At 40.6% G+C, this 16,717-nt stretch overlaps 1 protein-coding gene across 2 annotated transcripts; it reads left to right on the top strand.

Annotated features, from left to right (window-relative positions):
* Positions 1-14: 14 nt before the first annotated feature.
* Positions 15-16,599, top strand: INPP5K (inositol polyphosphate-5-phosphatase K). 2 transcript variants are annotated; one of them, XM_032707664.1, is made up of 13 exons: positions 15-184; positions 2,618-2,725; positions 3,414-3,522; positions 6,340-6,456; positions 6,779-6,951; positions 7,573-7,684; positions 8,213-8,322; positions 8,913-8,939; positions 10,608-10,800; positions 11,035-11,172; positions 11,667-11,750; positions 12,962-13,066; positions 14,107-16,599. In XM_032707664.1, exons 1-13 carry the CDS (start codon positions 150-152, stop codon positions 14,221-14,223), a joined length of 1,428 nt encoding a protein of 475 aa, XP_032563555.1. In that variant the 5' UTR covers positions 15-149; the 3' UTR covers positions 14,224-16,599. The 2 variants fall into 2 exon arrangements, with proteins under 2 accessions (XP_032563555.1, XP_032563556.1); XM_032707665.1 differs by lacking the exon at positions 8,913-8,939 and having other exon boundaries at positions 16-184.
* The last annotated feature ends 118 nt before the right edge of the window (positions 16,600-16,717 follow it).

The following is a 16,717-nucleotide window of genomic DNA, read 5'->3' as shown; positions in this document are numbered from 1 at the left end:
CCGGCCCCGTCACGCGCGCCAATGGTGTCGGAGCGCTGAGGGCGGCGCGGAGGCCGCGGCCGGGCCGGGCCGTGTGAGGGGACCCGGGGGCTCTCCGCCGTCCCCTTCCCCGACCCCTCGGCAGCGCTTCCCTGCGGGAACCCCCGGGCATGGAGCCCGCTGGCCCTCCCGTGAGGGAGCTGAGGTGAGCGGTGGGCGCGGAGGGGCCGCGGGTCTGAGGGCAGCTCGTCCGGAAAGTGCAGCCAAGCGGTTACGTAAATTAGCCGAGAATTAGCGAAACTTGTGTTTGTGCTTATTAGCCGGAGGGGGGGGGGAGGGGTGTCACACAAATTGGCGGCGTTGCGCAGTCATATGAAAGAGAGGAGAAAAGCTGATTTTGTGGTTTGGGAGGCCGGTGCTGGGGTGGTTCAGGGAGGCTTATGGGGCATTGCTGGGTCCCTTGCTGTGTGTAATGAGGGCACGGGCATCTCCGCTACATTATAGACATTACCTGTCCGTAACGTACCGGGCGTCTCGAACTTGTCGCTTTTTGTGAGGAAGAAGGAGCTTGAGTAGGTCTTTGGCTTCTGCTTTTACGATGTTTGTCTGTTGTGTTTTCCCCCTGTCAGTAAGTGATGTTCTGTAGGCTCGGTTTGCTACAGAAACCTACTTAGAGGGTAGTTGGGTGACTGTGACGCGAAAATTAAAACACCAAACCAACAAACACTGGCATTTGCTCAAAGATCCTAAAAATCATCTGAAGGTGGTATTATAAACACTCTGACCCTAAAAAATTCTCTACTGTTGAATCATTTGAGGAGTCGATGACAAATAACTTCAGTACGTTGCTTGTATTTAGGACAGTGGGACTGGAAGCTTCCAGGATGGTTTCATAGAATCATAGGATGGTTTGGCTTGGAAAGACCTTTAAGATCATGTCCCAAACCCCCTGCCATGAGTAAAATCCTCTCTGTGGTAAAAGTTGTGTTTGTGACATCAGGTGGAAATGGGCATCACTCAAATCCCCCCTCCTGACTGTGGGCAGTGCTTGTATGGCCCTGCAGTGAAACTGCATAATTAAGGATGTTCTTAAAAATTTTACAAGTGTTTTTGCTTTTGGTCTAAATTCTACCCCTGCAGTTTGTGTTCTTACCAGTACTGTAGTCACTGGGCACTTTGAAGAATTGAATTTCTGTCAGTAATGACTGATGGCTTCAATATTATTTCAGTTTTGTTTAATCAGGTAATTGTCTTACAAAATTAGTAACTGGAGAGTGTTCCCAAGTGATACTCTGATGGTAGAATTGGATCTGCAGTGTACCTACATTATTTTTTTCCCTTGTAAACTCGTTTTAGAATAGCTTTTGACTGACTTCAGCATAGTCTTACAAAGAGAAACTGTTAGTGAGGGAAATTATGGATCATTTCAGTGTGGTATACAAGGTCACTTTTCAGCTCTTCCACATACATTGTGTGTCACCTTGAGCTGATTGGGGGATAAAAATATGACCTTAATAATGGATGTATTGGTGGGATTCACTATTTAATTATCAGTGTTTATAAGGTCCTTATAGGCCTTTAAGAGGGATGGAAAATTAACATTTATTGTATTTTTAAGTCAGTCTGACATGTAGCAAGACTGATGGTTGAGTGAATCTCTTTTTATGAGCTCTGACATTGAAATCACCGCCTTGTAAAGAAACCAACAGACGAGTTCTATGACCTGCAAATGTTTCTGACAGTGCTCAGGAGGAGCAGTAACTTTGCTTGGTTTTGGTCAGAAGTTTGTATGTTTGGGAGCCGAGGATTATATTTCTTCTCGCCTACAGACAGGCACATGATCGATTCAAATCAACAATAAATTCTTTTAAATCTCGAGCTTATATAATTAAACCACATTAAATCTATTATGAAGAAACAATTCCCTGTGTGTGGTAGGACGTGATTGCAGCTTTTGTAACAGCCCAGTGAGCGCAGTGGCAAGGCCAGAGTGGGTTTTTTTCCCAGCATCGCTGCACCTACATTTGTCCTTTTGTGTTAGAAGCAACGCTGGATTCCACTTGATCTGGAAGACCAAGACTTGGGGTTTTTTATACACTTGGGATTTTAATGGGCCAGTCCTTCCGAGGGCGGGTTTGATTCGGAGCAGATGGCATCCCTCAGCGGCGAGGATGGGTCTCAGCAGTGCGAGGGGCTCTCCCTGAACGACCTGGAAAACCTGCACAACTTCCGCGGCCGCTCCGGCAGCGTCGGCAGCACGGGCTCCAGCGGCCGCCTGCAGCTCCGGCAGAGAGTGGCCCACCTCATGGCCTGTGTGGAGGACGTCAGCTCGGACGATGAGATCCACAGGGAAGTGTCTCGCACCCTGGACGAAGCTTTCCTCATCTGCGGGAAAAAGCTGAAGTGGCAAGAGTTCAGGTTTTGTCGTCCCCCCCCCCCCGCAGCTGGTTGTTTCTTCTGGTGGCGTTAGGGTTTTTCTTTTAAGGCTTTAGAGGTTTCTGAGTGATGCAAAGTGACAGAAAATCTTTGTTTTCCGTAGACAGGAATTCTGTGGGGAAATCAGAGCGTTCTTAGGGTTGGTTGCCTGTGCACGCTTCAGTTTTAGCAATGGTTTTGTGTGATTTTTGTTTGTTTGTAGACTGCACTTAGTCACCTGGAATGTGGGCACAGCTTCTCCACCTCCCGATGTCACTAGTTTACTCCAGCTCAATTCACTGGGCCCGACTATGGATATGTATGTTATAGGGTAAGTATATATTAAAGAACTTGCTTTGTAAGTTTATTGCAAAACTGCCAAGTCTCAACAGCTTATGGTCTGTTTTGGGAGGACTGTGTGATGTGAATCACTGTCTGGGAGATGGTTTAACACTATTACTACCAGAAGGTGAAGACTAACTTAGTTAGTCTAACTAACAGAGTACTAACTGACAACAAAGATGATTTATAGCAGGAGAAGCTTCTCTTCTTTATGCTGCTATTTTGTGACAAAACGCGGAATATCTTTTTTGTAAACAGACAAAATGTTTTGGCTGCTGTTTGCTTTGTTATCAGGTAAAGGCATGTTCCTTTTGATATGACAGTTATGCAATATTCAGCATGTTTTAAGGAATTAGTGTGAGCTTATTAGGCATAATCTGCCATTGTGTTTTCCAAACTTTCTTAAAATTTTGAAGTCCTGACAGGTTATTTGTCATATGCAGAACCTAGCATTGTCTGAAACTCTGCCTTCATGTGTATATAAGCTCCTTTAACTTTGTTTTTCTCGGTGTTAGATGTGTTAGACCTGGGGGTGGGTTGAACTGCTTGTGAGTGAGAAACTGAACAGCAAGAAATTTCTGACTTCAGCTTAGGGTGTTGTGATCTGTGCTCTGCAAAGGTTATATGAATTGTGTTGAAGCCAACTGATACAGTGTGAATAATTGTGATGTATTCAGCTTACAGGAGGTGAACTCAAAAATCACCAATTTTCTGTCTGACTTGGCATTTGATGATCCGTGGAGCATTTTTTTCATGACTGTATTGTCTCCCTTGGGATACATCAAGGTAATTATTTACATCTCTTCAGTGTCACAGCACTGAAGGGAAGTGTCTTCCCCAGCTCCATTCAGATTTTCTTTTCCTCAAACTCTCTATAAAAGATTAGTTGACGGTGTTTTTTGCAGGTGTCAGTCACTTCCATAGGTACACATTTGTTAGAAGTGATTTGTCATCACACTTGTGTTTTCCTGCTTTGTTGATAAGGGCAGTTTTAATTTTTCTCTATTAATACTAACGTCCTTAATTTTAGCAGTAAAAACTGGACATGTGGTTTTTCATGTCTCATTTGGAATAGTTGGGCAGTTCTGATGCTTTTGCAGCTCAGATGTGACACACAACAAGAAGCTGCTCAGCTACAATGGCAAGGGCAGGTGCTGCAGAATCATGTGATGAGTAGAAATACTCCTGTCTTAGTAAGAATACACTCTCAAGGAACAGAGTAATGAAGATTATTTAAAATGAAATGTGATGTGAACTTACACTCAACAGCATATCTCTTGTGAGCACAATATCTTTGTCTCTCTTGCTGTAGAACATTTTCTTGCTCTGTGCAATATTGGGGAACTATTGTGATGTTTCCAATGTAGTCTTGCACTATAAATATCCCAGGCAATGGCAGTGATTTGTGTTAAGATTGCTAAGGTTCCTTTTTCTTTTCTTTTTTTTTTCCAACTTGTTTGCAGGCAAAAATAAATTGCATATACATAAAACAGGATTTTAGTGGGTATGTGTATTTATCTGAGGACTTCAGATTTGATTGAAGACCTACAACATTATATGGTAGTTTACAGGACAAGATTTTTGGGTAATATCTGGGGCATAAGATCAGCTAAAGAGCTGCCTATTTTAATAGTGGAAACAATAAACATAGGAGGATGTCCTGAATTCCTCTAATAAAGAGAAATTAAAAGCCTTTTGAATGTTGTATTGGTTTTCTAAATCAAGCATTATTTCAGGGTGATTTTGCTGAGATGATTGTATTATCTGCATGCTAATCAGACTCAGCAGTCGTGCTGTTATTTTAATTGTGATTAAACAAAACAAAGGACCCATTGGGAATTTTAAAAAGGAAGAAACCCACATTGTTCATTCTGGTTAAGTCATTGCTGATGAACATTCAGAATCTGGCTGTGGGCTGACATTCAGGCCCTGCATACAGACAGTTGAAAGAATTCCTAGTGGTATGCCTGGCTGATTTTGAATTCCAATTTATAAGTGTGGCAGTTTGGACACACTAATGAATGGATGCTGCCACCTAATGGCTTTCAGCAGGACTGGATTAGCTCCAATAATAGGAGGGAGCTGTCAGGCCAGGTCAAAATCAAAACAGGCAGCAGGGAGAGGTTATCCTAGGACTTATCCAGGGGGGAGGAGCAGTTACCCCTTGGCTGACCTGCGACGAGGTTGGGTGTAGAGAGGTGAGTGTCATCCTTGGGGCTTTATGTCCCTTCGATAACAGGGTCTGTTTTCCGAGTGTTAAGTTGGTCATAGTCAATTCTTTCACCATCCACAGGATCATGTTCCCTCTGTGCAAGGTCTTTGCTGGATTTGGCTTTGAGTATTTGTGGGACTAGTGCTGGTTCCAACAGAGGAGGGATTGTTGTCTTGCAGTGTTCAAGACCTGCAGAGAGAGGTGGTTTCATATGGATCTTGAGAAATGTCTGGGGATTGGCCACAGCAGAGTGAAGTAAAGCAAATATCAACAGGACTGGCAGATCTTGGTATCTCATGAATGTAATTATGGAGAGGAGAATGGTGGCTACTGAAATATTTATGCATCATCCCTTCAGTATCCTGTTTAGTTTTTTTGTTGGGGTCAAGGACAATGAGAACACTGACATGTATTCTGAAATCATTTAATTGTGTAGATATGGAGGCAGGGAAAGGAGAAATTCCTTTTTAAATTTTGGGCTGAATGTACGTACTTCTCCAGCAGTTGTATAGTCAGTGTTGTTCTTAACAGCAGCTTTTACTGTAATGTAGGCTTTTTCTAAATTAATCCAGCATAAATTGAACTACAATTAATATATTTCAATGCCTGTATTTTAAATTTAAATTAATTTAAAATCATTAAAACATACACTTAAAATTAATTTTGTGTCTCATGCCAGGAACATTGTAAAGTCCATAACTTTTTAATGAAGGGTATCCTTATTAGACTATTTCCACACACACACAAAAAAAACCCTAGACCACAAAAAAACCCCCGTGTCTTATGTGCTCCCTGACTGTTGTTGCTTTGGAAGTGTTTGGTAAATCAGTTTTTACAGGCACTGCAGGCAGGAGTTGCTGCTGTTTGCAGCTCATTGTTTTTGCAGATGTCTAGAATTACCTGCTGTGCTTTTTAGGTGTTTTAGTGGCATTTAGAATGTTTAGTGATCTGCTGAAGGATGGTTCAGTTTGAAAAACTTGCTGCTGTTGGAGGACTTGTAGGTGTGAGCTAGTAAGATTACAGGTGAAAAGTCAAGGATTTGGTTCTTCATGAACAGGATTCTTAAAGATAGAGAGACAAGAGGCTGGGGAGGCAGAAGCAAAGTCTTTAAAGAGGTTTGGGCAAGGTCAAATTCAGATGTGTAATATGCTGTTACAACTGTGTTAATTAGTTGAGGGATTGATCAGATTTGTCTATAAGCAGGGAATGTGTTCTTCACAGCACTGGAACGTGCCTGCATTTACTGTGCCCCAGGATCAAAGCCACGCTTGGCGAGGGCATTGCATGACTTCTGCTGTGGTGTTCTTCACCTGAAAGCTCCTGGGGAGTAAACCCAAGTTTTCCAAATGCCTCCCTGGAAATGACCATTCCCTCTTTCGTCCCTCTTCCAGCTCTCCTCCGTTCGCATGCAGGGGTTGCTGCTTCTGATCTTTGTGAGGCACATCCACCTGCCCTTCATCCGGGACATCCACACCCAGTTCACACGCACAGGCCTGTATGGATACTGGGTAAGGAAGTGCCTGAGACTCGGTTGCCCTGGTTACTTGTGGTGGTGTGTGTGCCTCTAAATGGTTTCATGGTGGGAGAGGAGGAGATGTGGTTCAGTTAAAAATTTATAAACTGACAGGCAGCGAGATTCGTTTGTCTGAGCCGCCTGTGCAAGTGCACTGCACAGACCATAATTCTGCTCGTTTATTAGCTGACAGGCAATGACTTTTGTAGGATGAAATTGTATTGATTTAAACCTAAATAGCAAGATTTAGTTGTTCATAGTTACATTTGGAGGCTTTGAGTGTAGGTTCAGGGAATGTTGTTGATCTGCCCTCCCAGGGGAACAAAGGAGGAGTCAGCATTCGCATGTCCCTCTATGGTCACACGATCTGCTTTATGAACTGCCACTTGCCAGCCCACATGGAGAACACGGAGCAGCGACTGGATGACTTTGAGAAAATCCTGGAAATGCAGTTTGAAGGAGAGAATATTCCAAGTACCTTGGAGCACGAGTGAGTTGCTCACCCAGTTCTGTTGGTGTTGTTTTTATCTATTACATGGTGAACTCACGCACTGAAGAGTTTTGGGTTTGGGGTTTTTCATCCGTCGTTTTTATTTTAAATGTCCCTTCAGCCTGAATCCTGGGGGGAAAAAGATAACCTGAAAGGTGGAGATCTGTTTTACAAGGCTGTTCTCTTCCTGTCTTTAATTACATAAATTAGTTAGCATATAGACTGTACAGGCCATGCAGGAAAGCTTTAGAAAGCCTGTTTATACCAAAAATCCTTCTGATTGCTGTTCAGTGTTCAGAGATGCAGATCATTAGGAGGCTCAGAAGAAGTTAATATTCAGGCAGTAATGAGCAAGCAGCAAGAGTGCAAGGGACTTAATTTACTGTTTCAATTACTTCAGATTTTTGGTGTAGCAGCAGGTTGTCCCTGCGTAAGCTTATCTATAACTACTTAATGTTTGTTTTTAATCTGTTTGCATTAAGTAATATAAGTGATTAGAGCACCTAATTAGCATAATGGCTTTTATTCTGTTGAATTCTTCCCTTGGGTTAGTGGATTCCTATAAATCTTCCTTGTTTTTTTTGCATTTATTTTTTTTTTTTTCTTCTTCTTCTTCTTAAGTGTTCTCTTCTGGTTTGGAGATCTGAATTTCCGGATAGCAGACTATGGCATCCACTTTGTCCGGGAATCCATCAATAACAAGCGTTACAGTCTGCTCTGGGAAAAGGACCAGGTATGTTGCCTTAGTCTGTTTGGTTTGGTTTTTAATGCATACAAACAGCATGTTAGTTAACATTACCTCTAGAGTTTCTAATTTCTTTCAAAGAACACGGACTCAGAGTAGTCATGAGGTGAAACAGGTCTAGCTGTTCATTCTCTCACTTCTCTCAGTCATAAGCCCCAATTAATTGCCAACTATTTCTGCTTTTGTTTAGTTTCTTACTTTACAATGCTTGTGTTTGACTGGAGCTTTCTTAGAACTTCATGGCTTGTCAGTTGTTCCTCACCTTAATTTCTCCTCTTCTCCCAAGAATTATTTTTAAGAGAACCTTATTCTGGAATTTGTTTTGAGTGTAATTGCCTCAAAACTTGTAGACAGATCATGTCAAGGGTTCTGGCAGTAACAGAGGCACTTCTGAATTTACCTTTCCAATTATGTTGTACTGGCCGAGATGTTGAACTCTTGAAGGAGCTTTCTCAATCACCCTTTAAGCTCTGCATTTTAAACATGAACTTTAAAAACTACTTTTTATTTCTGCAGTTAAATATGGCCAAAAAGACAGAAGCATTTCTTAAGGAATTCATAGAGGGTCCTCTGCAGTTTAAGCCCACCTACAAGTTTGACCTTTACTCGGATGTGTATGATACAAGGTAAAAGCATAATAAGATGAGTTAAGATGTGGGATATGGGGGTGAATGTGGGCTTGGTGAAATATCACTTTAGTAAGTAAACCTGAATTTCCTGAAGGTACTGGTTGACTGGGGCTGTTGAGCTACTCTGTTAGGCTTGTTCACTGATCAAATCTGAATAAATTAATATTGCTGGCTGATGAAGCTGGAGTCTGCTGATTGCATGAGGGAGGTAGTGAAACAACCCAGCTTCCTTTTTGGAAAGACTGAATTAACAGAATAAATGAGCACCTGTTTAGGCCACTTCTATTTTGTTGTTTATGGCTAAAAGTGCCCACTGGTTGTCAGAAAGGAGCAAAAAAAAAAGAGTAATTGTCTGCAATTTTTGTTTTCCTTCTCTGTTTAAGCATTTTATTTGGTATGCTGGTATTTGAAAGTTAATGTAAATTTGTCTTCGCTGATTATTTTAAGTTGAAAATGTAGAATCTTAAGTTTCTGAAGTTTTTCTCTGATGCTAAAGTTTGTTGTTAAGTATTAGTCTTATATTTTAACGGGAGGATAAGTTCCTGTCCAAACAGGGGTTTTGTACTGATCTTTTTCTTTATTTCCAGAGAACAGAAGTCCCTGTTTTGGTTTAAGTAAGAAGAGAACTTTCTGAATTTTGTAGTTTCGTAAATATTTCAGAATCAAAACAAGGCTCTTTTCTGAGCTTTTGATTTGATTTCTGTGAAATATTTGAAAATCAGATGACAACTGATTTTCTTTAGGGCCTTTCTGAACCTGTCTGAAAGCTGTAGTGTTATCTACTCTGCTGTTGCACTTAACACTGGATGTTATTCCTTTATATCCAAAGGCATTTTGCTCCTTAATTGAGTGTAAAGATATATAACGAGACCAGCAGTAAATCCAGTTAACAAAAAAGACTTATAATAATCCGAACCCAGACATTCTACAAATGATTCATAGCCTGGTAGTCTGTATTGGCTCATTTAAAGAACAAAAAGTGTGCTTACACATACTGTGTGTGATCTGCTGCTGTTCAAGCAAGCAGAGAGACTTTGCTCAGATGGGGGGAGATCAGACTTGAAAAGTGTGCTTTTAATGAAATCCACAGTATTTTGTTACTTTTTGATACTTATTCAGTGTGAATTTTGAGGTTTTGTTTCCCATCTAATCTGCCATTTTCTCTAAAATAGTGAGTGTATTAACTTAAGCTGTTTCTTTGGTATTTTCTTGCACAGCAGAGCAGACATATGGCAGCTCATAAAGATTTCTGTCGGTTTATATAATTACTGGAGTAAGTGGGATAAGGGCCCTTAGTCACTTAAAATCTTTCCACCTTACTAAAGGTGAGTCAGACTTGCATATGGGAAGGGGTAAAATAGAAATATGTTGAATATTGAACTAAATGGCATTGGTTTTGATATTCAGAGTTATAAAACTGACAGTTTTCCTTACACATCCTGCTCATTAACTGTTATAACTCAATCCAGTCCATTCTAATTCCTCTTCCATAGGGTATGATCTTTTCTCCATTTCAATTTGAAGTGACACATCCATACAGAGAAGTTGCTGTTTAGTCTTCCTCCCCCTGCAGAGGGAACCACGGAAGGCTCGTGTCTTCTGTTGTTACTGATATGGAATAGGAGGAAACTCTGCGTTATGATACAGTTTGATGTGCAGCACAGTTGCAGGCACAACTTTCTTGATCATGGAATTCTGAAAGCCTGTTGTTTAAAGACCTGCAATGCAGGCTGGTACAGTTTAGAGGAACTTTTAAATAATTGCTGTGGCACCTGTGATTACCATAAGCTACCCAAGTTTGTCCCCTTTTTTTGTTGTTAAAAGAAACTTGTCCTCAATCATCTTGAATAATTTCGAACATCATTCACACTCTTCTACATATTCCTTATGTTTATGCCCTCATTTCTCAGAATATCTATACATTTGAAGCTTGGGGCAGTTGCTGTATTATCTCAATGTTCTTGAATTTATTTTTTTTTTTAGGAGAAAGTATCATTTCCTGTATGAAGCCGACTAACCCACTGAAATGCCCTTCTCCCCTTCATTTTACTCCTCTTTCAGAAACCCATGAAACTGGTCTGTGGTTAATGGAGTTCAAATTGAGGAAATGTTGGTTGTAAAGCATTTTGAACAGAGCTGTAAAATGAAGCTTGAATGCGATTGCCCTCTTTTATTGATACGTATCTGACTCTCTTTGAACTCTGAGTAGATTTTGCACAGCATTCTCAGCTTTTGCCAACTTGCTTTTCTTCTCATTTCACTTTTACCTTACATTTTTGCAGTGAGAAGAAACGAAAGCCAGCATGGACTGATAGGATTCTTTGGAGAGTGAAACATCTCTGCCAGAATGCATCAAAAGAAGGCGAATTCTCTGAAGAAGAGCAGACAATTTTTGTTACTTTGAATAACTATGTCAGTCACATGAGCTATGGCATCAGCGACCACAAACCTGTTACAGGAACATTCGGGCTGGAGGTGCTGTCCCAGTTATGTTGTTAAGAAAAAGTTTGTTTTGCCAAGTGTTGCCTTACAGAATCTGGTTTTCTAAACCAAAATCTCTCTTTCCTTCTATTTATAGTGAAGGCAGCAAATTGGTGTCAGTTTATTTCCACTCAGTTAAGAGTCCCACAGCAGGTGTGGCAGAGAATAACTTGAATAACTAAAAGAATGGCAGAGTTGACTGACTTTAAAATCTGTTCTTTTGCCTAGTTGAAGCCTCTTGTCTCAGTTCCTTTGGTCGTGCTGAATCCTGAGGGTGAGTGGAGTGCAGAGCACGATGTTATCATCCGCTACTCCGCACTGCCTGAACTCCCGAGCAGTGCTTGGGACTGGATTGGGCTCTTCAAGGTACTGTTCTCATATCATGGTTCTTCAGCAAAGATGGTGAATAGGACTGGAGGAGGTAGTTGCTAGTTTTAGGGCATTGTGATTCTTGCCAGTGCAGAACTCTCTGATTTAGTTGTGTCTCCTTGATTACCGTTAGTTTCTGTGCTGACAGTTTAGCTCCATAGATGTGAGTTCTTTCACACCCTTAGATTCTCTGCTAAGATACTGTGGTGATTTACTTAAATAAAATGTTGCAGAAGCTATGGAAAGGAGCTGTCCTCCCCTGATGTCTGCAATTCAAGAGATTTGTGTAGCAAAGAAAGAACAAAAATAAGTTAGCGGAAGGGTGAGAGAAACAAAAGTTATGTGCGTGCCCCTAAAATGTTTTTATCCTAAAAGTGCAGTGTTTTAATTACATCAGTGAAGTAGTAAACAGCTCTCACAACTTTGAGTTTTCCATGTAATATGCTTTTTGTTTCCTTCAGAAGGCTGATGGTTTGCATCTTTCTCTGCAGGTGACTTTCAGGCATATGAATGATTATGTTACTTATGCTTGGGTAGAAGATGATGAAATCTCTTCTAACAAAGACAGTAAACAAGTAAGTCAGTTGTATTTCTTTCTAATGTAGTTTCCCACAGAGTAGCACTGAAGGTCTGTTTGTCCCATATCCCCTTCCTCTGGGGGGTTCTGTATCCCCTTTCCCAGCTGAAGCTAATTGGGAGCAATATTATTGTTTAAAATCCCTCTTCCTAATTCTTAGTAATTTTCAGGTAGTCTGGCACACCTTCTCAGCGTGATCATATAGCTTAAGGGAATTGATGAAAAAGCAATTTATTCCTGTAGTGACTTTTCACTGTACGAAAACTACTGTCATTTTATATTTTAATCTGTTTCTGCCACTGCATTAAGTAATGGGCCACTTTTTCACTGATTGTCCAAGTTGCTCAATGTATCCTTAGTATTTATTATTTTGGTTACAGTTGTGAGTATTTACACAGTTAGTTCCAGGTACCTAATACAGCTCCAGGTTGGGGTTTCTTAGACTTTTTGTTTTAACTGCTGAGTGTTTGGGTCCTTCTTTAAAAACTGCTGTCTGTTACAAAGCTTGCTAGTAGTGATTACCTAAAGTGATTGAAAACAAACAAACAAAACTTATTTGGAATACAAATGGTGTGTTGCCAGAGATATTTATCTGAACAAACAGAAATTGAAATTTAATTTTGGAGACACGGCGAGTGCAAGGATGGATAAGATTTTCCAGACAAGGGAAAGCAGTTATTTCACGTTAAAGATTTTGTAAGTTAGCACCAAGTTTACAACAGGAACCCAAATTGTATTGTGTAAATACAAAGCTTAGAAATCTGAGCACTATGAATGTTGTTTTAGCAGGACACCGTGGGGTGCAGTTTGGGGACGGGGAGGTTTCAGGACAGGAGCAAACCGAGGTGGTGCTTTGCTCTGCTGTTCATACAACGGCTCGTTGCCACCAGGAGGCAGCTCTGCTCCCTCCCTGCTGCTCCGTGGCCTTGTCCTTTCCCCTACAACCACTCTGGGCTTTTTCTTCTCCCTTCTCACTGAACCAACTCATCTTGCTAACATGGTGAAGGATATTCCTTTTCCTCCCTGACTTAGTTTTCAGATGGTTTCATGAGTTATTTCTATCCTCATCCTTTTTAGTTTACTTTTTAAAACCTGCTCATAAATAGTCAATACTGATTTTTAAGGTGTCCTGAATGGCAGAGACTGATTTTTTGTAAAATTCTTTTTCTGTGGAAGTTGCTCATTGCCTGTTCTTATTCTTGTTGCCAGGTTTACATGAGTGCTTCAGAAATACCTACTATGGGAGGAGAATTTTTGCTGTGTTATTATAGCAATAACTTGCAGACAATAGTTGGTATCAGTGAGCCTTTTCAGGTAAGGTATTTGGAAGCACTGATTAGTGTTGGTGTGATCTTTTCAGTTTCTTTTGCTTTCACATGCATCTGAACATTGATGTGTACAACTGTGTTAATACTGGAGGAGGTGGCAGCAGAAGGAATTCTAAAAATTATATGTCCTGGCTAACATCCCATAAAAGAATTTGCTGATGTGCTAAAAGACTCTTGAGTAGCTGTTATGGCAACACATAGCAGTGAAATAAGGCAGGTTTCTTCTCTCTCAGCTTTCACTTTTGGAACTTCAGGCTCTCATGTTAGGTCCTACTTTGTATAAAAATGAGAACTCAAGTGCTACCAGGTTTCTGTCAGATTGTAAGTGAGCTCTTTGTGCTCCATTCTGTGATAGATTTGCACAGAAGTGTTTCCTGTATATTAGTTACTTGAATTTGGGAAAGACAGTACAGCTGGAACTCAAGTTAATTGTTTAACAGGCTTCATTTAATTTCTGAAAGGCTCACTTAACCTGCACAAGCAAGGTGAAGTGACCAAGCATTGCTGCTTCTACACAAGCACTGTTTTTTCCAAAATAATTTTGTTTGTGCATAATTTTCCGTGCTGTCATGGCTGTGCTAATGTGTCATGAAATGATTGAAATAGAAGTTCTGCACTGTTGTTGGATGAAGGGGTTTTAAAAGACTCTGGAACTGCATTGCTTTAGGGGATACAGTAATGAAAGTCACTGGGCTGGCTGATATATCTCAGTGCTACTGTTCCTGTTTTTCTCTCTGTTTTGCTAAGAAACATGGCAGAGTATTTCTGTTGCCTCTGAGCTTAATATCTACCAGAGACTCTGCAGGATGGTTGTCAGTTGGACATGGATACAACATCCAATGTGCCTTTCTTTTTGCATGACAGTTAATGTTTTGGTATCAGTTTAGTGGATTTTTACTAGATTTTTAAATTTTCTCAATTCTTAGCAAGCATGGCAGACATCTTTATGTAATGGTATGTTGATAGTGCAGAGCAAAACAGTGGGTTTGAGTTGTTAATTTGTTTTTTAACTTGTTTTTCTCCCAGATTCTGCCCAGCAAAACTTCAATAGAAAAGGATTGGACACAGGAAGAGAACAGTTGGATGCAGAAACCTGACGATCTGGAGTCACGTGATGAGTCTGAAGACAGGAAGGGCATTTAGTGGTCCTGATTCAGGAGTCAGATGATTCTTTATATCTTAGTGATTGTAAGCTTTTTACTCTTAGAAGATGGAGTAAGACAGGTAGGATTGTTCAGAAACTTTGTAAGCTCGTGGAAGATAATTTATTGTGGAAACAGATATTTTTATTACGGGGAGAGTAACTCTCTTGCACTGGATGAGAACTGTAAAAATAGCACTTAATGAATGCTGTATGTTTTAAGGTGATAGACATTTCTAATACAATGATTTAACCTAAGGAAGTTGCCACGTTTAATAGATTTTTAGGCTCGTTCCCTTTTTTGTAGAGGATATTTTATTTACGATGCAATATTTACTATGCTGTAACCACTTAATAATTGATTTCCAAATTTTGAGTTTAAATGAAGTTATTTTAAAATATTTATTAGATATGGCCAGTTAGCTTGTTTTGAAATTTTATTTGACCTTCAAATGTAAGCTAATTACCTTTTGGGAAACATGTGTGACAACAGGTCACATGAAAACAAAATCTTTGGAGTGTGTAAAGTCTCCTTTGGTAGATCCTTTTCTTCATGCCTTAGTGAGAACTCTCTGTAGGATTTTCCATTTTTAATTTTTCCAAATTGAAATACATTTATCAAAATGTATTTTTCCTGATTTTTTTAGAAATTCTTCTTTTATAAAACAATTAAGCAATTTGCCTATTGCATTTCCCCCCCTCATTAAAAAAAGTAAAATAACACAGTTTTTATACCAGTCCCTGGCTCGGAGTTGACCAGGATCCCACAATTTCTGAAAGAAATGCTTTAGCATAGGTGAGAAGCCCATGATTGTGAAGAATTTGGCATAATCTGTGCTATAAAAGTTGTAAATCTCTTCCATTTAGAGCAATCAGTCTTAAAAATTTCTGGTTTTCGAATGGTGCTTAGACCTTAATACATCCTGTGCACTTGAGGGTGGAGATGCAATAAGAAACTTTCTGTACCTTTAGGAACCTGAAGGGTAGTTAGCTTCAGAAATGGTTTTGTTTCTTGATGAGGAAATGGAGATATTTGGAAAGGATAGGAAGAAGCACCAACATTCCACAGAATCTGAGACTGCAGTGCTGGAAAAGAGCACTTGTGAGTCTCCCCTGTTACAGATACAAAGCTTCCAGCTACCTACCATGCATGGTAAGTAGGGTTAGTTACTAATCACTGGTTAGGGATGGAAAAGAGCAAATTTGGTTCAAGTGGAAGAGCAAAGGGTGTTGGTGTGTTTATGCTGGAGTGCTGCTTCAGAAATGTATCAGTTCCTTTTTGCTCTCTTTCTCAAAGCCTTATTTTTTTCAGGATTGTTTTGAGATAGAAAGTTAGCGCCTTGATGTTCGTTTGGCGGTTACTTGCTTGTATCATCCACTGTATAAAATCTTTTGAGGGCCAGGTGTCTTTGTGTGCTGTGGAAGCTCTCACATAGGTTATCTGGTGAGGTAGTTGCAGTGGGGGTTAGGAACACTTGGCCTCTGTAGGTTTTAGACATATTCAGCTTAAAGCTTGGTGTTGGGAACTGCTCCCAGTTGTGAGTAGCGAGGGCAGGTTCAGAGGATCCTGTGTTCATTGCCTGGATGAACACTGCCTGGAGGTTTACAGTTTGTACATTCCTGTTACACTTTGGAACAATACTAGAAACAGTTTTCACATTTGTACCGGTCTCGCAACAATTTGTTTTTGCACTGAATCTTTCAGGTGTGAGACTTCTCATGGCAATTAGGGCACCAGACAAATCCCTGCTGAGCTGCAATAACTCTTGCAGTTCTCGAGTTGTCCTCCGTTTCTGATTTCACTCGTGTAACCGTTACCATACTCCATGCAAGGAGATTCTGTGGAGAGCCCAAAGAACAGTGGTCTTTGAATTCCAGACCACAGCTGGTGATTCATTGTGGACCAAGATCCAGTTTCTTCCAAGCAGGGTGCATCTGCTGTTCGGGAGCAGCTCAGAGGGGGAGCCACGCAGCCGCTTTGCTGGGGCGAGACACTCGAGAGCCTTTCTGTTGTGTGGGAGCTGACAACCCTCTGTCGCTGGACACAGAAGCTGCATTTTGTAAACTAATCCTTTGAACCACAGGACTTCACTGAAAATGCCCACGGCAGCTGGGATTGGAACTGCTTGTTAGTAGGATGCTGCACAGAACTGTACTTCTTTCTTCAGTATTATGCACACAGAGGCACTTTTGTTTACTACTGTTACCTATGGTAGCTTTTCAAACTATTCCATGACCTGCAATGATGCAATTTCTGATGAAATTTATCTTTCTTAAAACACCTTTAATTGGATGTTATAATCACTGGAAATGTTTTTATACTCATGTGTTTCCTTTTCATGTACCTCTAAAATAAATCCTGGCAGTGAAGTGTTGTACGTGGCCTCTGTCGATTTGGGACTGAGCATATTGGTTTGGGTGGGGAGGATTAATTTGTGCATGGTAACCCTTCTCCAGGAAACTTTGGTCATGTTTAATGCACAGATACAGCAGTGT

The sequence above is a fragment of the Chiroxiphia lanceolata genome, chromosome 20 (genome assembly GCF_009829145.1).
Source record: "Chiroxiphia lanceolata isolate bChiLan1 chromosome 20, bChiLan1.pri, whole genome shotgun sequence".
Taxonomy (NCBI): Eukaryota; Metazoa; Chordata; class Aves; order Passeriformes; family Pipridae; genus Chiroxiphia; species Chiroxiphia lanceolata.
Note: the sequence above shows the minus strand (reverse complement) of the source record. Positions and strands in the feature narration are given on the sequence as shown.

What these genes read in the sequence shown, in the direction of transcription:
- INPP5K (XM_032707664.1), top strand. Translation starts at nt 150, where the DNA reads ATGGAGCCCGCTGGCCCTCCCGTGAGGGAGCTGAG. An exon ending in TGCTCTGGGAAAAGGACCAG is followed by an intron (nt 7,685 to 8,212) that starts GTATGTTGCCTT and finishes TTATTTCTGCAG; the next exon opens with TTAAATATGGCCAAAAAGAC. An exon ending in TCGGATGTGTATGATACAAG is followed by an intron (nt 8,323 to 8,912) that starts GTAAAAGCATAA and finishes CTTTATTTCCAG; the next exon opens with AGAACAGAAGTCCCTGTTTT.